This window comes from Cebidichthys violaceus, unplaced genomic scaffold (genome assembly GCF_023349555.1).
Source record: "Cebidichthys violaceus isolate CVI_PGR_0920_01 unplaced genomic scaffold, fCebVio1.0.p SCAF_24, whole genome shotgun sequence".
NCBI lineage: Eukaryota > Metazoa > Chordata > Actinopteri > Perciformes > Stichaeidae > Cebidichthys > Cebidichthys violaceus.
Window position 1 is genome coordinate 5,502,736 of NW_027176417.1, and position 27,317 is coordinate 5,530,052.

General features: G+C 44.7%; 1 protein-coding gene across 3 annotated transcripts in view; it reads left to right on the forward strand.

Moving 5' to 3' along the window:
- LOC137878951 (gamma-aminobutyric acid receptor subunit gamma-3-like) overlaps positions 1-27,317 on the forward strand; it is a 51,608-nt gene that overhangs the window by 1,996 nt on the left and 22,295 nt on the right. For all 3 annotated transcript variants that reach the window (XM_068719485.1, XM_068719488.1, XM_068719486.1), the window contains exons 3-5: positions 9,502-9,569; positions 24,074-24,165; positions 24,608-24,739. In XM_068719485.1, coding sequence (XP_068575586.1) covers positions 9,502-9,569; positions 24,074-24,165; positions 24,608-24,739 — 292 coding nt within the window. The remainder of the gene's footprint in view (positions 1-9,501; positions 9,570-24,073; positions 24,166-24,607; positions 24,740-27,317) is intronic.

Below are 27,317 nucleotides of genomic sequence, written 5' to 3' on the forward strand. Positions count from 1 at the left end.
AGATAAGATGATCTCATTGTGTTTTTTGGAATAGCAGATTAATGAGGATTTATTTTCTGTATGCTGCCAGAAACATTTTCAAATGATTACAGTTTTAAAACACAAAGAAACACTATCTGAGGAGGAAGGCGGCAGGCCCTGACCAGGATTTTAGCTTCTCTTAAAATGTTTAATTCGTCTCCAAAGAGAGGCGGCGGGGCGCCGTAACGCCTCGCCTTTCATTCCTCCGGCATTGCCGAGTTAAAGAGAAAGCCCAAAGGAACGGCCGAGCAATCGTGTAGCACTTTAAAGCAGAGGGGCTGATACCAAAGTGAAGTGCATTAGGTGGCAAGCTGGGTCCAGATCATGGCTGACACATTTCTCATCCCTGTGAGCTCTAACCAGTTTAATCGATTCCCATCTGTGTCTCCCATGTCCACTCCGCTCCGCCAAAGCACCGGCGGTTAGCCAGGGATTTGAGCGGGCGGCGGGTGGACTACGTAGAAAGGGAAAGGGCGGCTTGAACTGTGCCGTTTGTGTTTGCAATTAAGCTTTGTCATTTAGTGGAGCCGCTACGGAGAACCAATCAGAGTGAGCTGTTTGTTGTGCTCTCGCGCTGCTTTGGCGAGAATATTTCTTTATGATTGCACCAGATTTTATGGAAGAAATGCAGTGAAAAATATCCACATTGTTACATTTATCTACCTTTTTCCACATGCACTTACTGTCATGAATGGAAAAACAATATTTTAAGGGAAATGATTGAGCTTTGGTTCCATGATAACTGAAGTATTTGTTTTTTTGTATGAGATTTGACTCTACCTAATGCAATCAGAAAAGCGGGGGGGGGGGGGGGGGGGGGTGTTCCCTGCATGTTTTTGCCCACTCCGGGGACATCTAACCTCACTGGAGACTGCTGTGTCATCTTTTCTGAAAGCCCAAAACTGCTCAACCTCGCTCTCCACGCGATGAGCTTGTTGGGTATCAGACAGTTTCCATTGTTGTGGTAGCACCAGGGGAGGCAAGAATAATGCATAATTCATTGTTTACCTGATGGACACAAAGCCTAATTAAATCCAAAATGTAACCGAGCTGTGACGGGTGTCTCAGATTCTTGTGTGGCAAAGTTGCAAAGTTGATCATAGAAAAAGTCGGAATGCCCGTCACCAAGCCCTGAACTCTCCTGTGTGTGTGTGTGTGTGTGTGTGTGTGTGTGTGTGTGTGTGTGTGTGTGTGGTGTGTGTGTGTGTGTGTGTGTGTGTGTGTGTGTGTGTGTGTGTGTGTGTGTGTGTGTGTGTGTGTGAGTGTGTGAGAGAATAAGGCCCCTAACATTCAGTTTCAAAGCATTCCCTGTTGTCATGGCAGACGTGCAAGGCCTATTTGCATTATTATATATATATGTGTGTGTGTGTGTGTGTGTGTGTGTATATAAAATGATTTTTCACGAAAATGACCCGCGCTCTTTCAATTCAGTCAACTCACGAAGTACTTAATATAATAAATGGGCTGTACGCTACTCCTTCAACCAGTGTAAGCAGCTATAACAGCTGTTTATTTTATTATTAACAGAAATTGAATTGTGAGATAATTCATCGAACGCCCTCCTAATTGCGGGCATGACTGTGTTTGTGTGGAACAAGCAACCCCCTGCCCCCCCCATCCTATTCTGTGGAGTTATTGCTGGCTGTCTAGCCGTCGTGATTGCCTGGTGGCGATTCATAAGCAGGGAGACCTTTTCCCGTTGCCTGGTTCTCATTAAACCTCCGAGGGAACAGAAGCACCGTCTCTTCCCAGATCCAGTTATATTTGATTCAGGGAGCCTGAATACAAGTACAGGTACAGCAAGTGCTCGCTCAGTACCCCACACACACACACACACACACACACACCACACACACACCTACCTGCATGCACAAGCACCCACACAGCCGGTCAATATCTGTCTGATGGGAAAGTCTTTTCATTTAGACTTACATTACTTTTTTTTTTATGCGTTCACAAAGAGAATATATGAGTTTTTACCGAATCCTCGGCAGCACCCGATGTCGGTCTTTTATCTCTGTCCAAAGAAATGAGCCGCACCTGGTGTTCCCACAACGCGTTGGCTAGCTTGGTGTGAAAAAAAAACACCACTCTGCAGGGTGAAGCTGCACGCTTGCAATTTAAATAAGCATTTGCTTATTTAAGGAAGACTTGCTGAGCCAAATACCACAATCATCCAAGTAGATGTCCACAGCTAGCTGCTCATTGTAGCCACAGTTCTGCTGGCTGTGGAGTATCCTTGCTCAAAGGCAACAGATTAGAAAATAAGACGGATAAAATGACAAAAAGCAATGTGACAGTATCGGGGTCGCTGGAAGTGATGGACCCACAGAGAATCATCACCAGAGCCTGCAGCTTTCTGCGACTTGATGGAGCTTTTATAGCGACTTTCAGCTCGTTGTTCAGCTGCTGGTAGAGACCAACAACCGAGCTCAACCAAGACCGTCGTGTTGGACCTCGTATTCAGCAGGTGGACACAAACGTGACTCCACATGAATGATAATGTTGCTCCGTAGCTGCTAGATGTGTAACGAGCAACTGTTTGCCAACAAGTTTGCCGCATCGACTTTAAATTGTGAAAATATGTGTCGTGTTCCCTGCTTGTTTCAAATGAAAAACTATGATATTTTTGGGAGCCCCTCTGTCAAGACTTCTGGGTTCTCTTTGCTGTGTAGCATCACATTTGTCAAATTAGCAGTACTTTTTTTATTAATATTACGTTGTAAGTTATAATCCGCTGCTGGACTTGTAGTTTGGAGGCCAGAGGGGAGGTGGAGGAGTTCCGCAAGTGAACGTCACCTGCGTACGAGGGACTCCAGTTTCCCAGCAGCTGACGTCCCTCTCAGCGGGACGGATGGCTCAGCTTGTCCCGTTGGAGTGAGTCAATACTGAAATGTACAGATGTGGGTCAAATTAGCATTTGCGAATCATTTTCAGCCTCTGTGTCCCCCCCCCCGCCACACACAGCACACACACACACCACACACACACACACAGCACACACACACCACACACACACAGCTTGCAAGAACCAGATGGCTCTGTCTGCCGCCATCGGTGTGCAGTTCGAGCTATTTAAACAGAAATGCGGGTCGGCGGCGGAGTTGAACCCCAGTTTCCACCATTAGCGGTTCAGGATAACAGTTGCCCGCTGTCCCACCGGCGTGTTATTTTTACCACGTCATGTGATATTTAAGCCGGCACACTTCTCTTGGCATGACTGAGTAGACTGGAAACTGACGAGCTCAAGTTTGGGGACCGTCTCAAAAGTGCATGCACGACGGCCGAGAGAGCTTTTCAAGCACGGCGCCTCCCCTTTTCCTTTATTTGTATAAGTTCTATTAATAACTATTATTTTGTACATTTATTGATTTAGTTAATATTGTGGTCAATACAGCTGCTCTGCCATAAGTTCCACCTTTCACACAATAGATGGTGTTCAGGGTTTATGGACATTGTCTGAGACGTATAGACTCTATTATATACTCATGAGTGGCGGAGGTGTGCTCTGACATTCTGCTCAGACGTTAGGTAAATAGATCCCTTATCTCACAAATCCGTTCGTTGGATTTCATTAAAACTTAGTCCAGAGAGCTTCTTATGTATATCAGCCGAGTCCTTTTGTGTTCTCTGGCGCTCCTCAGACAATTTGGTATTTTTCAGGGGGGGGGGGGGGATTTACTGCTTTGCCAATGTGGTGCAGCGCCGCGCTGGTTGAGACCTGCTTGAAAAGACAGCAGAGAGAGGTTTCTTCCCTAGTGAGCTGGTGCAGTCGCATGCATAGATATTAGGTGCCACTGTGCAAACCCCCCCCCCCCCTCCCCCCCAATACATCCAGACCCATTACCTCTAACTATGTAGCTCGGAATCTCTGTCTGTCTGTCTGTCTGTCTGTCTGTCTGTCCTTCACCGATCTACTTACACTCGGCGGAAAAAAGGAGAGCAACACCAGGCCATTTGTGTTGACACGTTTCAGTCACTCTGTAAAGCCAGAAGGGGGTCTAGGAGTCTGTATGAAAAAAAGCATGCTGCACAGCCTACTTGTGATTACCGCTCTGGGGCTGACACCAGAGAGCTGACACAAATACTCCTGTTGTCAGCCCGCACTTTACACGACTGTGGCTGTAAATTACAACAGTCACTTGTGAGGACGGGCCTGCAGCAGCGACACGATCGAAAAACAGAAGTAGACGAGCGGTGCTTTTTGTGTCGTGAGGAGCACATGTACATAATGGCCTCCCATGTGTGAACCTTTTGATCTGCAATGCAGCTGTTGACACTAGCGATCAGTCTGTGCTAGAGGTACGGTTACTGAATGATGGATGTCGATGGTTGAATCCCTGTCAGAGTCTTGTATAGTGTTTATAGCCCCTGTCATTTTTATATTTTGATTTATAAATAACATTAGTTAGCTTTAGAGGTGCTGGGAGTATGCTTTTTTTCTTTAAACAGATCCAGGCTAGCTCTTTCCCTCTGCTCACAGCTGTTGTGCTAAGCTAGGCTAACTGTTCACTGGCTGTAGGTTCATATTCAATGGACAGACATGAGGACCGTATCAATCCTCTCCTCAAATGCTTAGCATGAAAGCAAATAAGCTTGTTTCCCCAAAATGTCTTTTGTCTGAAGGTGTGCAAAACACCTTTTTTGTACTAAACTTAAGTCCTGCACATTAGTTCTATAAGGAACGTAATGGTTTAGTATTACATCGTTTCAGTTTCCTGAACTATAGCAGCAGAGGCTGTGTGTTCACCCCTGGAGAGGAATGTAGCAGTAACTAACAGCTTTTCCCAAACCAAATGCATTGTGGGCTGCAGGGCTTTTACACATGCTAACGCTGGAGCAGAGAGGTCATGCATGACGTGATGTGTGATTTGTGTGGATGGGCTGTACCGGAGCAGCAGAGTGATGGATTATGTGTGCAGTCTACAGTCGTCGTGGATCCATAACCGACTTGAACTCTATGACCCGTAACTGTGAAAAGAGGCTGCAGTTACGTGCAGACTGTATCTGTCGAACTGGATTAATCCCAACTAACTGTAAACGGGAACCTCTGACACGGTTTCTGGATCCAATTCTGAATGAATTTCGCAAATTGTTCACAAATTCAGCGATGAAGCGTTTGGAATCTGAACCGCTCTGATTCACGCAGCAGCAGCAGCCGAGGCTCATGAATGTTGTCGTATTTAGAGGCGTGCACCGTCGTAGTATCAACCTAGAGGATTGTTAAATTGTCCGGTAGACTTAAGTTACACCGACGATATTGTTTGTTTTTACTTTTAATTCTACACTCAATGCAATTTACAATATGTGCACTTCAGTGTTGAGGAAGCGTCGCACTTGTAATTGTGAGCCTTTGTTCTTCTGCTGAAGTCACCGGAGGCAAACAGCCAGAGGGATGTAAGCACCGCGTACGACGTTTTGGTAAACAGGACATGATGAATTATTTTACAGCACATTTATTTTGAAAGTGAGACTGAAGATGTGAGTCTGACCCTCGGGATGGCATCCGACAGCCCACTGAGGCGGCACTCCCAGTACAGTGCTCCTCGGACACTGAACATATGGGAGCTAAACGGTCAGCTGGGGTGTGTGTGTGTGTGTGTGTGTGTGTGTGTGTGTGTGTGTGTGTGTGTGTGTGTGTGTGTGTGTGTGTGTGTGTGTGTGTGTGTGTGTGTGTGTGTGTGTGTGTGTGTGTGTGTGTGTGTGTGTGTGTGTGTTGGGGCTAACAATGCGTACTGCATTTGTCATGCCAGCCAGGCCAAGCAGGCATAAAAGCCCTTTCTTCTTAATCGAGGCCCACAGGGTAATGTGGTAATACAGATGGGGCCTGTCATGCTTTTTCTGAAAAGCAAGACGAGGAGGAGGAAGATGAGCAACACGGAGAGGAGGAAGGATGCTTCTGGTCTCTGCACTGGATCGTGGTTTCTACGTGAGAAGTGGAAAATTGGGTTGATGGGCAGATAGGTTGATGGGCAGGAAGATGTTTTTAAGTTTCTCCCTGGATTGATTAGACGTACTTTTCAACTTCATTTTTTTCTCTTTGAGAGATGAAAGAGAGCAAAACAAGCTCCCACACAGAAGTGTAAAAAAATAAATAAACCGTTCAGAAGAAGAATATTCTCTTTTACGGCGGCGTCATCATTACCCTCATGCACCGTCCCACATGAATCTGCCATGCGTTATTTGGACACATGTCAGGTTGGTTATTTCCTAGCGTATCGCGCATGGAAATGGATCTAAGTGAAGAAGGAGATATTACTGTAGCTCAGGAGAGCTGACTGTCTAAAACACGCCTGATGCAGATTCAGAGTGTCATCCTCCACCTTGATTATCCACCGTGGTGTAAATCGAGCACGATTTCCCCCAGGTTGCCCCAGTTCCCAAATGCTGCTGCTAAGCTGTAACAGATCAGCTTCCCAGCCCATGCTGCCACTTCTGTGGTCTTAAAAGTGTCTACATTTCCTCTGCAAATGGGTCCCAAAGGAGGACACTGTCACCTCGGACGCCTCCTGGTGTTTTTCCGCCCAGTAATCCAAAGACTTGCAGATGAGTTGGACCTGTCTGAATTGCCCAAAAGTGTGAATATGGCTTATCTCTGCCTGAGGCTGCCGGTGTGTCCGGGGGTTTCCCCACCGCATGCTGGAGTACCAGTGCCCGGTTACCCTCGAGGAACAATACATGCATCTGTGTTTTCTCTAGGATTCGTACATTGTAATTGAGTACTGTCCTGTCCGCCTTCAATGCCAGATTTCCCCCCAAATGGACAATTACGATTTGATTGTCAGCTTGAACTTGGGCTTGATGCCCATGCGGTGATGGTGCCAGAGAATACTCAAAAGAGGGTTAGAGATGCTAGCCAGTGACCGCACAGATGCCAAATGATTAAAAGCAGAAATGAACAAATTAACAGAAATGCTCCTCTTCTGGGTGCAAGGGTGGTGTTGGGTCAAAATGTTGCCGAATTTCATGGCAATCCCTCCAATTGTTGTCGAGACATTTCTCTGACGAGCAGATATGTCAACCTCATGGTGGCTCCAGAGGAACAGTCTGGGGATCAGGCCGACTCATCGGGAACCGTCCTCTGTGGAGCATGAGCTTCTGTACCACATTCCATGGCAATCATCTAATAGCTGTTGACGTATTTCATGTGCGTTTGAATACAGATTTCTCCCTGAAGATCCCAGAGAACACATCTGTAAGCACACTACGAGGCAAGCTGAGTAACGGACAAATAATAATCTGCCTTGTTGTCCCTCATTGTCCAGCTGATGGAGCAGAACACGCTGCTGGAATCGAATCAAAAGCCTCCCAGCAGGCCCTCGCTACCCAGAGCTGTTTGCATCAGTGGCCCGGCACCGCAGCTCCCCGGAGACGTAACGCGCAGACGTTCTGCTGCTCATATCAACATGTCAACAGAGCGACATGACCGGGAAGACAATTTAACTATGTAGGAGAATGTGTTCGGCATCAGTGAGCTGTTAAATGAGGCTAACGTGGGTCATGGATTCATTAAGGAGCCCCCCCCCCCCCCCCCCCCCCCCCCCCCCGACATGTGTCACCTAACATCATTAGTTAACTTCGGTTAGTGTCTGTGTTCTATTTTTTTTCCTCTCCTCTTTCTGTCAACCTGTTTCTGTGCCAAGAAGACGTACTTGAGAATATTTGTTCTCTCTCGGCAGACACCCTGCTTCATATTCACACCTGGAAGCTATCCAACGAGACTCGTCTCCGTTGGATAGCGAGCGGCTTTACTGATGGAGGTCAGGGGTTAAGCTCGCCGCTCGCAGACACCTTCTCTGCAGGGAAGGAGGGTAAACATGCAAAGTCTAACATAGTTTTGGAGTTTGGAGCTGTGCTGATATCTTAGAAGGCAGCAGCAACTCTTGAAATTGTAATAATTTAATTGTGCAGGAAAAAGAGTCAAAGGAAGATTTTCCCTTTCTTTAAAAATGCACAAAAAGTGCTGCGAGTGGATCTGTAAAATATCTCGTGTGCGCATAAAGCACAGCACCCTCGAGTAAAGTTATTTCTGTCTTTTTTCTTTCTTTTTTTTTCCTCCCCGCTTCCAAAAGGACTTCCCACAGAGAGATCTTTTTTTTTTTTTTTGACAACGCAGCACTCCATAGCGCATCATCTAACCTTCTGCACACAAAGTGACAGTAAAAGGCGACTTCGCCCTCCTCGCTTCACCCACTCTGCCTGCCAGGCCGCAGATTCCAGGCACGTCCGATCCAAAGGTCCTGATCCAGCAATAATAACACAAAACTATCTCACACGGGGGGGGGGGGGGCACGAGAGCTCTCACACACGCGTGACCTCATTCTATAGGCCGTAACTTTAACAGGGCAAACCATTTACACCATTGTCTGAAAGAGGCTCTGCAGTTGTTGATGAGATGAGATGAGTGTTTGTGTGTCTATAAGCCATTACAGAAGAGAAGAGCTGCAGTGAGGCTTTAGAGTCGCGTTGTGTCAAGAGTGGGAGAGGTAGAGAGATGGTGCATGGGAAATATTTGTGAAGCTTTTAATGGATCCAATGATATCATGAAACGGATTAATCCTCGTTTTGGTTTATTGGACAAACTGAAAATGTCACCTGATGAAACGTTAAGGGCTCGCCGAAGCTCAACATGATCCCAAAATGTTGTGACCATGGAGGCCCCCCCGTCATGTTAAACACCCCCTACTAAGAGGTGTGTGTGTGTGTGTGTGTGTGTGTGTGTGTGTGTGTGTGTGTGTGTGTGTGTGTGTGTGTGTGTGTGTGTGTGTGTGTGTGTGTGTGGCTCATTCATTAGATTTAGAAAAGGCAGTGAGGAGAAAAAAGCCCTCCGTCTCGCTGGGTGGCAATAAAATCATTAAATGTCTCGAGTCAAATTGATCCGGTATACGGGATACATCATGTGTATTCTGAGAAACGGTGTCATGTGACATGAACGTCCACGGACACGATGTTTAGTCTCCTTTGTGTTGATTCTCTCTCTTCAGGGAACCACAAACGTTGAACACGAACACATTCCTCTTTTACAGTAATGCAGCAAACAAAAAAAACCTTTGATGCAGCATTTCGGTCTGGTACCGATCCACATTTCTGTTGCTCCGTTTTTATTATTTTTTTTCTTCTTCTTCCTGGAACCGACTGTTGTTGCCAAGCAAAATTAGCCAAGATCCTACATACTCCCTGGAAATGCTATTAATTGCCATGGTAACACGGTAACGGCTCCAGGAAGCACGGTGCAGCTTTTTTCTGATTTGAAAAGTAAATCTTGCCTCTCTGGGTGGAGGGAGGGGGGGGTAGAATGATGAAAACCATTGTTTTAAACTTGGTCATTGATTTGATTTTTGTCCGTGGACACACACACAGCAGCATGAAAACACAGACAAATGACAAATAAAATGGAATGATTGCGTGTATAAATGTCTCGTGTCCCACCTACAGTATGCTGCTGCCATCTCTCACTCTTCTCCCTTCTGTCTCTTGCAGTGAAAGCTACAGTCATCGATGTGGGCATATATGTCAACAGCATCGGGCCTGTGTCATCCATCGATATGGTGAGTTAATGCTTCCTCTCCACACACACACACACACACACACACACACACTCATCCATTGTCCCGCATTAGCGTCATCGTACGTGAACGCCGTAATCGCTCGCTCTGTATTTGGCGGTCTTGTTGTCCGCCGCAGCTGTTTCTGTGCCGGAGGAAGCCAGGAAAGACAGGTGTGGACGCTTTGTTCACGTCCCCGTGAATCAGCTCGGCTCAAAGCACACGAGAGGAAAAACCCAGACGAGCAGCAGAGACCTTCTCTTAGACCCCGGCCCGGGCCGGGTGTTATTTTCTTTAATTGGCCGCGCAGATGGTGAGGTGGTGAATTGAAGTCAGATTGTATAATGAAGCCTCTCGAACATTTAATTTCACTTCAAGGAATCGTTTGGGTCTTTAGGAGTTGGGTTGCCTGAGGTATCCGTAGTCGGATGGAGGAGACGCCAGTTTTGGCAGAGCAGTAAAGCAAAGTCCTGCTTTATCCACCTTGTACGCTACATTGAGATTATTTCCGCCGGTTAACCTTTCCGTGAGACGGCTGTACAGCCTACCAGACTGTGATTCTTAAAGGGAACGTTGCGTACGGACGCCGTTTTCGGCTATTGTGCACATCTAGTATGGATCCTACGCGTCTTATAAATAGGACTCCTGGACATGGATCGTTGCATATTTCACTATAGAAGTCCTGAAACTAAAATGTGCGGCAATGACTAAACGGCCACTATTCACACAACTTGAAGCGCGAGCAGTCTGTTGAGTGAAGTGCGGTAGAATAAATGCGATCGCTGTCGATGCACTCGCATGATATATTTCTTCTGCTTGAATATTCTCTCAAAGAAATCATTAATGTGTTGCTTTGAAAATGCTAACGGAGCTAGACGTGATAATGAAAGCGCTTTATCTCTGAACTCGCCACACCACCAGATGTTGAGTTGTGACAGTTGCCTAGCAACATTAAATATTCCCAGATATAAAAGCAATTTAGCCTTTTTTTTTTTACTGTCAGCACTGGCCTGTGACTTATATTACTTCAGAACGCGTCTGCTGACTAAACTACAGCAGAAAATAAATGAGTGCATGAACCACTGGGCTGCACATGTGCGGTGTTGTGTCTTTATTAGTGTTGTTTCCCATAAATAAAGTAATTAAATGAGAATAAAATGATGCAAGTTAATATCTACTAATAAGAAAGCGAGCGAGCATGTTTACCACGTCTATCATAAAGAGGTGCGGCACAACGGAATTCATTTTAAATGAGTTGTTCCAAATGAGCCCAATTAATTTATGCCAGAACATTGTGAAACAGCCATTTAGCGGAATACATTTAGGATTCCTTTCAAAGTGCAATTGAGGAAATTCAATTTGGGATGCAAAATGGTGTCGTTGAACTCCTAGATATTCAGTTGTTTTTGTACTCTGGACTCGGAGGAGCCAACCAGAGATGCACAGTCTCTGTGAACTTTGTAGTCATTGCTTTGTAGTTGTGTTTTCCGAACTTGTTCTGAATCCGTTCACATGAGGGAGACGATCAAACTGTGACCTACACAGGACTTCATTGATGTCCGTCTGTACGAGCGGACGTCCTGTTCTGTTGCTCTCCCTGAGGCTGCCTCCATTTAAAGGGGTATTTGTGGAGTATCAACCACCTGTGTGTTGTGATTTGCACAATAAAAGGATAATGCACAGCTCCCGCTGAAGCCCCCGCAAGATGATTCAGCAAGTAGATAGAAGGCTCTTCATAACACTGAAGTGACATATTTTACCATGAGGACTTTCTCAGAATCTCTCTTATTACACGGCTGCTTACAAAAGGCATCAATCAATTGACACTACAGATAAATTCAATGCTTTTATTTCAAACCGAGGCCACTGAGAAGCTTGAAAAGCAGGACTGTATGCATCAGTAAACAGCTTTGTGGTAGAAGTGAGCTGATATGAAGAGAAATCAACAAAATGGACCAGACGCCCGTGGCGAAATGTGATGAAAGAGACGTCTGGGCAGACCTCAGATTACCTTTCAATGGCCAATCAGAGTCGAGTGTTCAACAAAGCTGTGTAATATTCTGCCACTCTATATTGCAGCTGGCAGAGGTGCAACGCGAAACAAGGATAGGAGGTAATCCTCAACAACAGCTGAAACTCTGCAGCATCGCATAATAAACCAATTTATAATTTGCACTTTAAAAAAGTAATTAAAAAATGGATTATTTGAAGCGCCAAGTTTGCGGACTTCTGAAGCGGAGCAGATGGAGCAGTCAGCGTTGCGCCAACAGATGTCTTGGTTGTTGCATCGAAGATCGTGACGCCGCAACTCAGAGCTCAGGTCCACGAACACAAAAGTACTTGAGCACTTATGGAACATAACTCTTTGCATTTGGATGAAAAGCATCCTTAATTTTAAAGAAGTCAATTTTGTTTTGTTTTTTTAAAGATTTGATCTATTTCAGGATGTCCTTGTTTCTCTATTTATAAATGGAACCAGCTATGCAAATCAGGTTTATTTTAGCATTCATTTCAAGTGAGAAAAATCAGTTTACACTGCAAATGTCCATCTTTTGTGGTGAGCGCAGCTTCGACAAAATAGGACAACCACACACACACACACACACACACACACACACACAATCGGGAGTGATGGAGTTGTTGTGGGTCAGCGAGGCATCGCTGGGCTCGGCTCGCCCCAAACTTTGTTTCCGTGGCGAGTGGGCATCCTCTCTGCATGTCTGTGACATTCCAGTGGTTTTCCTCTGTGTGAGCGCTGATTGGCTTCACCCTGTTCAGGGTCGGTGGACGCCGGTCAGTGGAATGCGAGTCCTCGGTCGCCCCCCCCCCGGGGCTTTGACCGGACTGGAATCAGTGCCGTCACAACTCTTTTATCTCGCTGCGTGTCTTCCCCTTTTATCCATTTCTGTCCAGAACTGTTACAACGTAGGAGGAAAAAAAAAACAGCGATTTCCTCAGCGTGGCCTGGCTTAACTCGGCCTGACCTCATTTAAAAAAAAATTCAAAGCTCCACATTCACACTCGTCCCCTTGCTTGAGTCCGATCCATCACGTGACCTCCATTTAGTGTGTTCTCTCCCTCTGAACTTCACGTGTGTGTGTGTGTGTGTGTGTGTGTGTGTGTGTGTGTGTGTGTGTGTGTGTGTGAGAGACTTCCCCATGAAAAAACCAGGTCAAATCACAAGTGTGCATCAGATGCATCATCCATATTGATCGCACACACACACACACACACACACGTACTTACTCCAGCGCTACGATGTCGACTGAACTCCAGGGAGCTTCTCCTCCGCCTTTGAACAAAACACATTATCTTTCCTCATTTGCTCCAACGGTAATGGCCACTGGCTGGGATGATGCAATGCCAAATGAAGCCGATAGTAATTTAAAGCATACTGTGATGAATGGTTGAGTGATTAAACGGCATTAGCGGCGTTGAAGTCAAGCAAAAGGCCTTTCATAGCTGCTGCTGGGAGAGTCAGATAACGCAGCCGGTAAATTAACAGACGAAGATGGACGCACTTTGACACCGACGCTACGTTCTTGTCGCCCGCGCTGGAGCCGGCGACTCGGATTTACCGCTCCTCTATTGAGGATGCCGGTGTGTATCAACCAAGCAGAGACATTAGCAGGACCCCCTCTCTGTCCATGAAATATGCTGATTATGTGAAACCAAGTGGACGCCATGACTCCCAATTATGGATGTCAGAAATTAAGAGGTCGATACCAACACCAGGGGAACTCCCTGAATCTCGAGACCCATTTTGACGCGTCGGTAGACTACATCAGAATCATCCTTAAGAACTATGAGTAGTACTAGATATTTCGCCGGTGATTACTTTGAATAATCAATTACTTATCTGCTCAGTCAATGGATTGTGTAGTCTATAATTGCGCTGCAGCCGTGAAAAGAACATGACTTGTGAACTGCATCCTGTAAACATCGGTGAAGTCTCTTCGCGGCTCACATCTGACTGCCAAAGCAGATCATCTTCACCTACGGTACGCGGAAGTGTCGGCCGCTATTTGTGGCCGTGTGAAGGTTGTATCACGGGGAAAACGGTCTCCATCTATTTATAAACGTTTTTCACTACCAAGTCTTGATTCGTCGTCATCTCCGCTGCTTTGATCCCACGCCTTTGTTTCGTGCCTCGCTGCTGTTCCTCGTGCAGAAATGTGCACAAGTGTCTCTCTTAATGGGGAAAAATGACGCTGTCTGCATGCAGAGCCAATGATCACTCAACTGGCATTTTTTTACTTTGTTGGACTGAAATTTGATTCATGAATATTAATTGAAATACAACAATACAATGCGTTTTATAAATTATACAGTTTTGAATAATCGGCTCGCTTCACAAGGATAATACAAGGATTATTATTCGCCCGACGACATGATATCATCTGATCCATAATTCTGTCTTTTGTCTTGTTGCTAACATGTCGTTCCGAACTCGTCTCCGGTCCATATGATGCATCCAGTTCAGACAGCCGTCCACATTAGTCCGGATTAATGTGTTTACATGGATAATCTTTGAAGAGGTGTCAGCTCCAGCCAAGAGACGACGTCCCCGTTTGACGTGTGTGTGTGTGTGTGTGTGTGTGTGTGTGTGTGTGTGTGTGTGTGTGTGTGTGTCTTTCTGTACACGAAGTCCAAGACGTATGTGTGAACAGCGTTTTTGTTGTTGGGACTGATAAACCCACTGAAGTACTCGTTCTTTGTGAGTGATTCCAGACACTCTCCTGCTTCTTTTCTCTCGTCTTTGATCACTTCAGCTTACCGAGATCCTTTATTTATTTATTTATTTAGCGTTCTACTTTTATTTCGTTGCCGTAGCTGGAGGCTCTGATGATGAAGACAAAAACTCACTTTCATTTATTCTTTTCACAAATCCTCGCTCATCCGCGTTCGAGATCACGGTCGTCCTTTGAGAAGACAAGCTAACCAAATTACGTATCGACAATGAATGCATTTATCATGTCGTAATTGCTAGAAACGAGGGAGACAAAGAGAGGGACAGTGAGTCAGAGATGGAGAGGACGCATTATTATTGACGGTGGCGCGCCATCCATCTAGCTCAGCCATCTGACTTCTGGGTGCAGCGATCCTGCCTCCGTTAGTCAGAATGCGCTCATCAAAGATGTTGTTACTGACCCGAAACACCAAGCAGGTCACGGCAATACAGCCAACTCTTAATTTGCCATCGGGTGCCGGCAATTCACGGCACATTTTTGCATTTCACAGCGTCCTGTGGGCAAGCAATCAACACTTTAATTATCTCTTTAGTTGCTATTGTGTTTGGGACAATAGCAGCATGGCTGCCGGTTTGTTTTTAATTCATTTTATAGTGTTTACTTCACTTTTTCTTCATAATGAAAATTCTAAAATGAAGCTTATTTGCGCTCAGTAATCACCGCTTTGGTCCAGTCTGAAATATCTCAACATGTATCGTCAGGAGGAGATGATCAGTCTTTGTTCATCACCTTTCCTTCTGCGACATTTGCAGTTTAAGTGAATTATTGAAGTGATTACTGGATGGATCTGTAATGACTTTTGGATCAGACTTGCATGTCCCGCTTCGGATGAAACTCAGATCAAGCAGTTTTGTTTCTGGTTTATCAAATACCTGCGATGCTGAGATGCACCTTGCGTATAGTGCTGTTCTGCAAATATTAGCATGCTAATAGGCTAACCAAGAAAAGCATCACTCCTGCATGGCTTTAGCATGGTTAGCATTCAGCTAGCAGCTCTGTTGTACCTAAGAACTGTCTCACACAGCTGACTGGACTCTTAGTCTTGTGACTCGTTCTTTCGTTAGATTGTTTTACTGGTGTTGAGTAATTGAACAAACTACAGTGAGGTGTATATTCAAACCTGCAAAGGCTGTTTCTCTGTTTCGGTTCACATGGAAACGGGACTGTCGAGTGAAATTTAAAAATGAAAGTGCTGCCTGCCGATTGGAGCACAAATGCGTCGCGGTGCAAAGTAATGTGATTATAAAAAGGCTTTCTCCTTTTCTTTCCTGGCCTGACACCAAAGCACCAGTTTGTTAATTCATTTCATCAAGTTTCTCTCTCGAGCTTCAACTCTTCACCTCCTCTGAAGGGAGACGTTTCCTTCAATCTAATTTTGGCAGACGGGTTGAGTTGCTGCCGTCTCAATCAGTGGTGATGGGATGCTCTATATCCTGCAGCTCCGCTCAAGTGATTACGCTTGATAAAACAGGTGTGTTTTTGCATAAAAGCTCGCTTGATGCCGCCGTTAAAGTACATTTCATAAACTCGACGCACGCAAAAAACATCGCCACCTTCAAAGCGTCGGGGATTCTCGTGTTTTATTCTTGCTTTTGTTCTTCCCCGCAAGTTTGTTTCCCCCCCATCAAATTGACTCAACCTGTGTATGCACTTAAACCCCGTCAGACTGAAAGAGAGTCTGCGGCCCTCGGTGCAACAGCAACAGGGGATGGACTCACTGAATAATTGAGTCCGCAGAGATTGAAGGACATTTTCAACTTCCACTCTGAAAACACGAATGAAGCTATTTTTGTGAAACGGGACACTTAGTTACAAGGTAAACAAACAAGATTCAGTAGAAAGACTCTTGCTCGACTCTTTCTATTCAATTGCAGTCATTCACATATACCGCCCACCCCACCAGTGGTACGTTCCAGTGAAGTCTGCAGGTGTTCAAGGGGTCAAAAATGCATTTTATTTTTTTTTCATCCAGTGTCTGGCTCTGGATCTATGATGTGTGCACACACTCATGCGGGCAACACACATCAAAGGCTGACCCTCTTCAGAAGAGAGTCTTGGTCTTAAACAGCAACATTGGGTTTCCCTCCCTCTGCCGCTCCTTTCATTTCTGTTCAGTGTCTGCCGCTCATTTCTGCTTTATGCGAAGTTGAGGATGTTTGTTTATCTCTCATGGATTACTTGGCAGTATCCTAGTGTTATTGAGTCAGTTTGATTCCAGGATACTGATATTTTTTTATTTGTTTCCACCTTCATTTATCCAGAAAAATAAGACTTATTGAAACTGAAAGATGAAAGGAACTGTCTCATATCTGAGTTGATGGATGAGGTTATTAGTCAATAGCGGTGAGCCAGCAAGTGGGCTGGATTGTGAAATATGTGGCTTTGACATTGACTTTCTTGTCGAAATTCTTAAGAGTCAAACCCTCAGATTATTGCCATCAAACTCTGCAGTTTCCATTAGTTCTCTGCAGCATTTTGGCAATTTCCAGTTCAGGTTCTCTCTCTCTCTGCTCTCATTTGCATGATTTCCAGCAGCAGCAGGCGACTCTTTTCAACGAAGTAAAAGCTCTAGGAAAAAAAAAAAAAAGACATTTCATACCATCTCCCCAATGCAGAAAGCCATGACAGCTAGCAAGTGAACCCAGCGCATGCAGCCACTTCCCCAGTATGTCTCCACCGCTTCAGTAAGTTTAGCTGTGAGCTTTCCAGCGGGGTGTCCGCCTGTAGAGCTACGTCGGCGTTACCGTCGGTGTATTGATTACTCTGGACCTTTTTAACTACGATTCAATGGAAGGCGCGTGGCGAGTGAGACGCGCCACCACAAGCAGGGCCGGCTCTGAACCAGAGAGTTCCAGAAGGAGTCTCAAACATCACTGAAGGTCTGAAGCAATTCATCTTGGGTTTCATGATGAGTGAGAGAGTCATTTTGATTACTCCACGCCCTCCAATTATTACGAGATGCACTTGGATCTCACTTGTTTACTGAATACGGTCCCTCCATTATCTTTGCTCTGTAGTATTTCAGGATGTGACAGAAGAAAATAAAGAACTCCGAGGATTTTTGACATTTTATTCATATCTCCAGTTTTTGTTTTTTTTTATAAACATGCTCTATTTTGATGCTTTTGTTTTCAGCTGTCAACTCTAGTATTCTTCACTTCACCTGGTTCACTTCACTGTCCTTACCACAGCATCTTTGCAAGCTGACGCCTTGTCTCTGTGTGTGTGTGTGTGTGTGTGTGTGTGTGTGTGTGTGTGTGTGTGTGTGTGTGTGTGTGTGTGTGTGTGTGTGTGTGTGTGTGTGTGTGTGTGTGTGTGTGTGTGTGTGTGTGTGTGTGTGGTTGGAGGAGCTCAGCCGGACAGAGAGCAGAGTAGGTGTGCGGTGCAGCGTGAGATGACACCACGGCATCAAAAAGTACCAATAAAAAAAGCTTATCAATACTCCGATCTTTAGTATTTTAGCATCGCGGTGTACGCATCCCTACCTTTAGATAATGTTGGGAACGCAAAGGAGCGTGTTTGAGTTATCAGCATATAAGAAAACTAAATGATTGACACCAATAGAATTATTAATGTCAGTAAGATTATTAACGCTGATACAGCTACAGACGCACCTCTGAACTGATGAGAAACGACTTCCGGCCTCAGCGGTGAATTATCACAACACGATTTCAGTAGTATGAAATACACAGTGACTTCTACACAATGTTAACAATCATTAATATCGGTGATTATTGAGCATACGCACCACGTTACTATGCGTTGATTTCGTGGTTGATCGGTCGGTCGGTCCTCAGACGGCGCCATAGATTCTCTCGGAAGTGTGCTTCTCTCTCTCTGAAGAAGTCCGTTTCGTCACTTCTGCAGGAAAAGTGTTCGATTCCTCGTCCAGGATGCGAACAAAGAAACAAAACAGTCCAGTAGATTCGTCCAGCGAATCTAAAACTGTTAAAAACCTAGGATTTTCTTTTAAAGCAGCAACGTTGCGTTCGCGCTCCCTTGTCGACCGAGATCGAGGGAATAGCGACGAGCTGAGAGGGAGAAACTGTTTAATGGAGAACCGCAGGGGTCCTAAGGTGGCTGTGGCCCTCGGCCAATTAGATGGCAGTGTTGCATTTGGATGACGAGTTCACACCTTGATGTGAATTTCTTTCTACTGGGGGGGGTTGATGGTTACAGGATGATCTCTTTGTCTCCGAGCCACGGTCAGAACCCCAACAATAGCGTGAAGACAGGAAAGCCCCTCGCTAGAGCCAGCGGTTGCTTTGTCCCTTCTGGGCTGCCATAGAAACGTGGCGGACTCTCTCTCGTAAGCATTTTCGCACACTGGCTTTTCACCGATAGTGGCACTAGTCGTGTACCGTCCTGGTTCATTTTTTTCAAATCAAGCGGCACTTACGATCATGATGAAGAGACGTGTAGTACTACATGTAGTACTCGGTATTATAAATTATACGAATCAGGCTCACCTTTTAGCCTAAACGTCCGTCTCAAATGCCCTTTGGTTTTGGTTTTGTGCTTGTTTAGTGGTTTTCACAAAAACATATCGTCTAAGTGGAAACTATCAACTATATATATATATATATATATATATATATATATAATCTCAAACGAATACTCCAGACTTTGCATGATAGGCCATATGGGGCTATATGGGTGTTTTTGAAGTAGGTATCAATCATCAGCGGAGTAGCAGGTGGACCAACGCACGAGCAGCTGCAGCGGGTTGTAAGCGTGTCTCAATTAAGTGGGACTTGTTTGAATATGATTTTTAGAGTCTGATATTGATTAGCTGACGTAGCGATGACCGCAGGATCACAAATAGCTTTTTTGTTTGTACTCTATTTCCCTCTCCAGCATCTTTCCTCTTGTCAGATCAAACGGATCACCTGTTCAACGACACTGGAGAAAAGCTTACGTACCGAAATGTCTTTAGGGAGGTAAACAAAGGTGCATGTTGTGCATTGAAAATCCTGCTGCTGATAGTAGTATAGGTTTTAATATTGTATTTTATTGAGTAAATCTGACACTGAGATAATATTCAAGCTTCAAATGGGATACATATTCAAAATACATCCAACAAGAAAGTTGTAAATATCCTCGCCTAAAATCAGTGGCGCTTTGAAATAAATGCTAACGTCACGATGCTGACATGCTGATGCTCAGCAGGTGTAGTGTTCGATATGTAGCGCGTTAGCATGCTAACAGTCACTAGTACTGCTTCTCTTGCTGCGTCATTAGTAGCGGCGATGCTGGCGGATAGACGAACACTGCTGCTGCCTCCGGGACCGTGATCTCTGTTACCAGCGCGATCAAAGGTGGATCATTTGTCTGACAGTTGGACACAGAAACACAGGTGTTGATTGTACCTCGGGCCGGATGCTCAGTGAAGCTCAGGCGACAGGTTTGACTCATTTCTCATCTCGTGTTTCTTCCAGCCCTCGCAAACAGACTTCGAGAAAACAGCCCGGTATGCAAATCGCCTCCTTTTGTTTCTTTCAAAGGTCTTTTTTATTTGATTCTTTGGGATGAACAAGACAAAGGCCTGTTTATGAGATTAGCTCCACACACACACACACACACACACACAGAGACAGACACTCGAAAGCGATCTTTAAAATGCCTCTCATATCCGCAGGTAACGCACAGTTTTGTTTATGACTCATGACAGAAGTTCATCAGCACCCCTGAGCGGTGGCTGAATGGCCGTGTTTACCGTTATCTCTGCCCGTCACGCACAAGGGGCATCACTGTGAGGCTGCTTGCGGGGCACCGCAATGCATCATGGGTGTTTACTTAGGTTAGTGGCTATGAGGGCTCTGAGGATAAAACCGCGTGTTTAAAATATTGTTCGTGACGATGCAGTATGACGATGCAGTTGAACCCTCCTCTTGTTTATCTTTCGTCTTCTTCTTGAGGGATTCAAATTTAGTCCAGCGACCAATTTTCCAAGGTCTGGGAGATATAAATATTTCACTTATAAATATTTATACCAACTATGCGGCATCGGTTTTGCCTGAGGAAATACATTAGTCAGTGATCTGTGCTTTAAGTTTGAGATTTCCTTCACTGCAAAGCATAATATAATAAAGTGCAAGACAGTGTTTTAGAGCCCGCTGGATTCTACTTGATCAGCAATGAGGCAGCGTGGAGGCCTTTATGAGGGAGTTGTAACGGTGAAATATTCATGGCAGACTGAACTGGCTTTATTTCAAGTTAATTAAGGAAAGAAGAAGAACTCCGATCCTTTACTTAAGTAGCAGAGTAAAAACCATAGTCAACCCAAAGTAAAGTAATGCCGCCAGTCTATACAAGTAGCCGCGATGGTCGGCATGTGAATCTATGAACCAGCAACACTCCAGCGTTCCTACAGTTGCCGAATTTCTTCGTGTTGTGGTCAGTGTTGAGCGCATCACTCTGATGAGATCGACCTGGCCGGTCTAATCTCTCTGTCGCTCAGCGTTTTGGAGGTGATCTCCTTCGCCTCCTTTTCTTTCCACCGTTTTCTCCTCAAATCTTCTCAGAGGTCCTGCTCCCTACTCTCAACAGGGCTACGGTGTTCTGTGAATAACCTTCACCGGGATCTTGTCTTAACTCTAAGGGGAAGCTGTTAGAAAATGTCTTAATTCTAAGAGTTTTCTTAGAGTTTCGTCACTGGGAGCAACTCTTTGAACTGTAAAGCTTCATGGATGCAGCCTGGTGTGAGGAGGCAACAGGGGCTCACAACGAATGTTAATTCAGCTGAGGTGTTGCAATGCATCATATTCTCAAAGAAAATCCTGTGTTTTGTATGTAAAAATAATGATAAGCAACTGTAAAAAGTTTCTGCTTTTCTTTTTGTTTTGTCCAGACATAATGAGCGGAGGAATCCGAATTCTCAATTGAATTATTGATTTGAAAATGCTGATAGCGGGGAAGCCTTTCATTACCGACCTCCGCACTCTTATTCATTGAAAGTTTGTATCTGAAACAGTCAGGCGAGAAGAACATTTCCGGCTCAGTGAGTGTGAAGATTTCAATCGAGCTCCCGCTAAACGCAAAGTGTGACGTTTAGCCACGCCTCTTGGGAAACACGTGTCGGTACATGGATTTGGGGAATGTGTCTGAGTGACGCCTGTAATTGGTGAGGAGCGATCGCCCCCCCCCCATGCAAAAATGATGAGGCTGGATAAGGAGGAGGCTATTTGTTTAGACGCTGTTCAAGTCGAGCTAATTCATTTCAGTCAGACGTGCTTTCCTGTCAACATCCTTAGGCTTTAATATTGGATTTCCTATTATCAGATTCTGAGTAGTATTTGCATTCCCAAAGAGAGTACGGGCACATTTTTTTATTTATTTTTTTTAACCCACCTTTGTAACCACAAGTTAATTTGCTGCTGTGTGCTCAAGGTGTTGCTCTCCTTTAGGATGGCGAGAGGATTTTTAATGTCAAATAGTAATATTCTGCAAAAGTCTTCCATCGTGTGCGGAACACCTGAACCTTCACCTTTAGTGAAACAACTCATCTTTGACCCTGCTGTGTTTAGGGACAGGAGGGAAACAGTTTATCACGTTCTGAATATTTCAAGACCTCGGATCAAATATTTATACCCTAAATAATGAACTTGCATCTCGCTGTCTCTCACTTTATATGTGGGATTTTCCCAGCAGAGCATACACAACCCAAGTCACCCTTAATTACCTCGCCTACAGGTCGGTGCTTCAATGTCTTTTTTGTCAATCGCGAGTGAGTGATGGACTCCCTTAACACCTTCGTTTTCTGACTTTGAAATGGATCCCCAGGGGAATAATGCGAGCCTCCGGAGTTCATTTTCGTCGGCTATCTCCCGACACTCTGCGCCATTGTTTTGCATAATGCCTGTGAATAATGGACCCGCCTCGGCTCGTAGGCGTAGTCCCCAGAAAAAGGACCCGGTGGAAGCAGAAAGTCCCATCCCACTGTGAGAGTTCGTCGGCTCCGGGCGTAACATGGAACACTTTGTGGTCTGCCGCCCCCGAATTATTAGGGCGCGTGTCTCTCTATCATTATCCTCCAAAGGTCAGGCGTGCCGACAGTAACAATGGGGATCGTGGCAACAGATGTATTAGGAAGGTCAGGTCCCGTCTGTCTGTTTTTGGAAAAGGTCAAAAAAGTCAGAAAGCGAGCGACGCTGTGCATGAAATGGTGAAGCCCAAACATCACCATTTCATGCACAGCGTCGTTTGTGCAATCTTCACTTACTCTGCTTTAAATCATGTATCTTATGTGTTTGGCTTATTTTACAATCTTTTGCTCCTCTGGAGTAAATCCTCCTCTAATTGAACCCAGATCCGCTTTTCAGCCAAACCGGATCATTCCGAAACAGTCTCGCTATAATAGGCTCTGAAATGCCAATTTTTTTTTCCTTTTTGCTCCGTTTCATATCAGCTGAGGATTGTGAATGGCTCCCTCAGAGTTCCCCCTGTCTGACCTTATCTTTGAAGCGTCAGTCGGCCTCGTTCTATAGAGGACCTCCAGCTGATGTCCCGACCTTCTGCCTTGCCGTGTTGGAGGTCCTCACTTCCTGAGCGCTGGGAGGCTGTGAATAGCTTCATATTTCAAGTCATATTTCCCAGCTGACTTAAGGGGGTTAAAAATGTGTTTAATGTCTCGGCTGTTCAGATTAATCACACAGTGTTAACTACACAATCAATGTTCAATAATGAATGGTATTCTGTAATAGTCTTAGAAAGTGTGCAATAGTTTTTATTTACTTGAAAATTAGATTTTAATCTCAGTGGAATTTACTGAATTAAATATATGTTCTCTTGTCATATAGTTACCGTATGAAGTGAGAGCATGTAGCTCTCAGGTTTTAATCGAGGTTGCAGACGGTGTGTCTTACTACTGTTTGGAGTCACAATCATTTCTCCACTTTTACAAAATAAAAGACATCCCTCATGAAACTGTAGTTCATATAAAAGTAAACATCACAGTGTGAATATACGGCAAAAGACATTTTTTCGTATATTCACAGTAGCCTTTATTTGTAAACTACTGCAACCGCAAAGTTTCATGTTCGGCACGTTTCATCTCACTAGCACACCGGCGGTAAAGTGCTATTTGGAGTGTATTCGGGTGAGTGAAGACAGCTGTGTAGCCAGCTGTCAGCAGAACCCACATCTTTCCAAATTTACAATAAAGACGGAGATAAATGAGTGTCAGCTATATCTTGCCAGGCTATATTTAGCCGTTGTTTGGATGCAAGGTCTCTGGAGGGATGTCAAAGTCTCTGAGACGGGCGGTCACATTAGTAAGACCTGCAAGCAAACCAAACCATATATATTTAGTTTTTCTTTTTTAATATTTAGAGATATTAGAAAATAATGCTGGTAATAAAGTGTATTCAAATCCACTTTTTCAAGCTTTTTGTGTAATGGAAAATATACGTCACAATACCAGCTAGACAAATACTTGAACCTGTTACACCTTTTATAAGTAAGGGTTTTGTGTTAAAGCTTCTCACATGAGGTGAAATGGCTCATTGCCGAGGGGGAAAGCGCTGAAATAAACAATTGTGTGAGATGGCGTAATTTCATTTCCATATCAAAAGCATGCTGCGTATTTGAGTGTTCCCAGCGAGCGCTGCGGCACTTTAGCGTTTCCTTTTCATCTGGTCACATTTGCGTTCAAACGAACACGCTATCGGCTCCACCAGAAGGACGGAGGACACCCGCCTCCCTCTGTCAGAAAGGCTCGTCCCATCGGTGTATTGAGTCTGCCTCTCTCCCCCCCAGGAGTACCAGATCGATATTATCTTCGCCCAGACCTGGGTGGACACCCGTCTGCGGTTCAACAGCAGCAGCAGCAGGCGGCTAACCCTCAACAGGTATGCTGGGTTTACTGCTCTATGTGTATGTGTGAGCTGAGCGGGTGCCGCGTCGATAGCTTTCCCGTCGTTAATCACAGCATTTTATGTTTAACGATGTTTTTTTCTTTTTCTTTAAATGAACTCTTAAGACGCCGCTGTGACACTTTCTTTCCACTGTAACAACTGTTGTGTTTCAACATTTCCATACTGTGAATATCTCATTCGAGAGCAATATTCGTCTCTCTCTCGGGAAGAGGGCCTGTAATTAATGGAACAAATTGATTGATGTGCTTTGTTTTCGCTGCGTCGCCCTGGTATTTTATTATCCTCTTATTGGGAAGTGGATCTGCTTCATACAGTTCAGAGAAATGTGAAGGAATTCAACAGAAATCGTTTCTAACCTTCTGCCCCCCCTCTCTTTGTCTCTCTGTCTCTCTCTGTCTGCCTCTTATCCAACCAGCAATATGGTTGGCTTGATCTGGCTGCCCGACACCATCTTTAGGAATTCCAAGAATGCCGACTCCCACTGGATCACGACGCCCAACCAGTTGCTCCGGATCTGGAACAATGGAAAAGTGCTCTACACGCTGAGGTGAAACGCATGAAAATACACGGTTCAGAATAATAACAGTTATTTAAAAGGTACTCAAAGGTACTTTACGTGTTAAAAACAGAATCAAGAAAAGCAATTACGATCTAAACAAAAGAGATGACAATAGAATAGAAGAAACAAAAGACTGTGTAGAGATCCAACAAACAGGGAGTCAAGACACCAGATTTTAGATCATTTGAATATGGATTTCACTTTATAGCTTCCTGTCGTCCTAGAAGTCACTGAAAGCATGACGTCCAAATTTGGGAAACAGGAAGGAAGCCTGGGTGGCGCAAGCAGCGACGTACGAACTTGTTGTACTCGTTAACGGGCAATTATTGGTGCATTTTGCCTATTAATTCAAGCTGCAGTCATCTACAATTCTTGTCCCTGGCACTAGTGGTTCTGTATGTTGCCGTCGAGCTTGTTAGAAGATGCACAAGTCTGTTTGTTCACATCAGACCTCCTGTCCTTAAAGCCCCTGAAAACACGCTTTCAAATCTCAGAGGAACTCCAGACTAGATCATTTTTTTGCGTGTTCACATATTAACGTCACACAGGTTCTTGATGGCATGTGGTGTTGAACTGGACTACAAAGTTCAGTTCAGCTGACTCACCCCTCCCTAACCGTGACAATATAGTCAAGACTCCAAAGTATATATCATAGGTGTATGAGGTTAGAAAAAGATAAGTATCTTTTCAGGAATATTGCTTTTATTTTGATAGAAACAGTAGAAATTAGAGTTTGCAACCGTGGAGAGAGACGAATGCAACAAAGGGCCCCAGCTGAAGTCAACCCAGGGTCGCTGTGATTAGGTGTTTCTTCACCGCTCTGCCACCTGCGGCACACGGCACACCCTTCAGTAGAAGTTCAGTAGAGTCTTAACTACTCGGTGTCCTCCAATTAACTGTATGTTTCTTCCCTGCGTGTTCTTCTCAATATTGAAATTAGAATGCCGTAGCTTTTGCTCCAAAGTCGCGCTGTACCTCAGCACAGAGGAGCAGACACTCCTCTTACATTGTTTCAACGTGTCATGTGTTACTGTGACAGCTCCTCACAGGGGAGGGTTGTGAGTGTGCGTGGTCTTTTGACAAAAGAACCCTCTCCGTGTCAGAAAGAACCCACTCAGGATTGGAGTGGACAGGTTCTTTTTATATTTGAGTGGCATCTGGGTTTATGAACCTTCAAGCTCTGACATGAGCTTTTTCTGTCTTGTGGATCCAATTTCACCGCCGTACCCTGGACTTCAAACTAGACCTCGGTCAGAAAACAAACACAACCGTTGTTTGTTTGTTTTCCAGCCTTTGGAGGATCGCTCAGATCCCGTCTTGTGGAGTCAAAGCAATCCAATAAAGGTGATAGTAGGGCAATGATTTGGGGTGTTTAAAGGGTATCATAGTAACCATTTGCAACTGTGCAGAAAAAGCTTTTTTAAACACAATAAATAGACAATCTGCTGAGCTTGAATGTGAAATATGAGTCCACATTTTGAATGAAGCTCAGAAGCTTTGAACTCTTTGATAGAGCCCTTTATATACAGATGTTTTTCTTAGAAGTTAGTGAAAATGAGAGATGATATTGCAATTTCCTGCATCTGGTGGCCAGAAACACGACTCCAAATAAATGCTGATGTTGTCTAAACAGTCGACTGTGTGCTAACAAAAGCTCTGTAAGTGGATGTTCTGTTTTTCAGCTTCCCAAGTGGCTTAATGCAGCTTTAACAATGCACCGGCTGCAGATGGGGCACTTTCTACAGGATATTTTTATGGTTTTATTACGACATCAAACAGTCCCATTTCTTGCTTATTGGTTTTGATGATCGCATGTAAAGAAAATGATTCGATACGCTTACACTTCACTTAAATTGTTGCTTATATTCAATCAAAAATGTGTGTTTCATTCATCCTTTTGTTACAACCAGTCAGCTGTTGAGTTGTGGTGCTCGTGGATCTTCCAGAGACCTCTCTACATGTACACTCCTACAAATACACAAATGGAAAAACACAGAAATTCCTCCTCACACCACAGCGTCCCACAAAATGTTTGTCTTTTAATAGCTTATTTCACTTCTGCTAATGCGTGCCTCGGTGATGAATTTTAAAATGATTGTTTCATTAAAAGGGTATTAAGTCTGAAAGAGGCGTCTGTTTGGAGGCGTATTTGCATTGAGTGAGTGATCTCTCACACTCTCATCTCCGCCGTGTTTGCTTTCCTCTCGCTCCCCTCACCTCGGCTCGACACTCTTGCCCATATTTGGTCTTCCTGGCTCCCTACGAGGATGAAAGATTATGCAAATTGGGACTGTACGCGACATCATCTGCACTTTGTTCACCTACCAACAAGACGAGCGAGACGGCCGTTTCCCTGCTTTGAATTAGGCTCCTGTTTTGTGTCAGTGAAGTCGTGAATTAATGAGAAACTGTCCCGAGGACAAAGACGACGCGGAACAGGCCAAAAGAAAAACCCCATTCTCGCGATGGTCTCATTTTTACAGCCATTATCGTGTCCAGTGAAATTTAAATTTGAGATAACACGCGGAGAATATATAAGTAGTCTGATTTATATTTAGCATGTAAA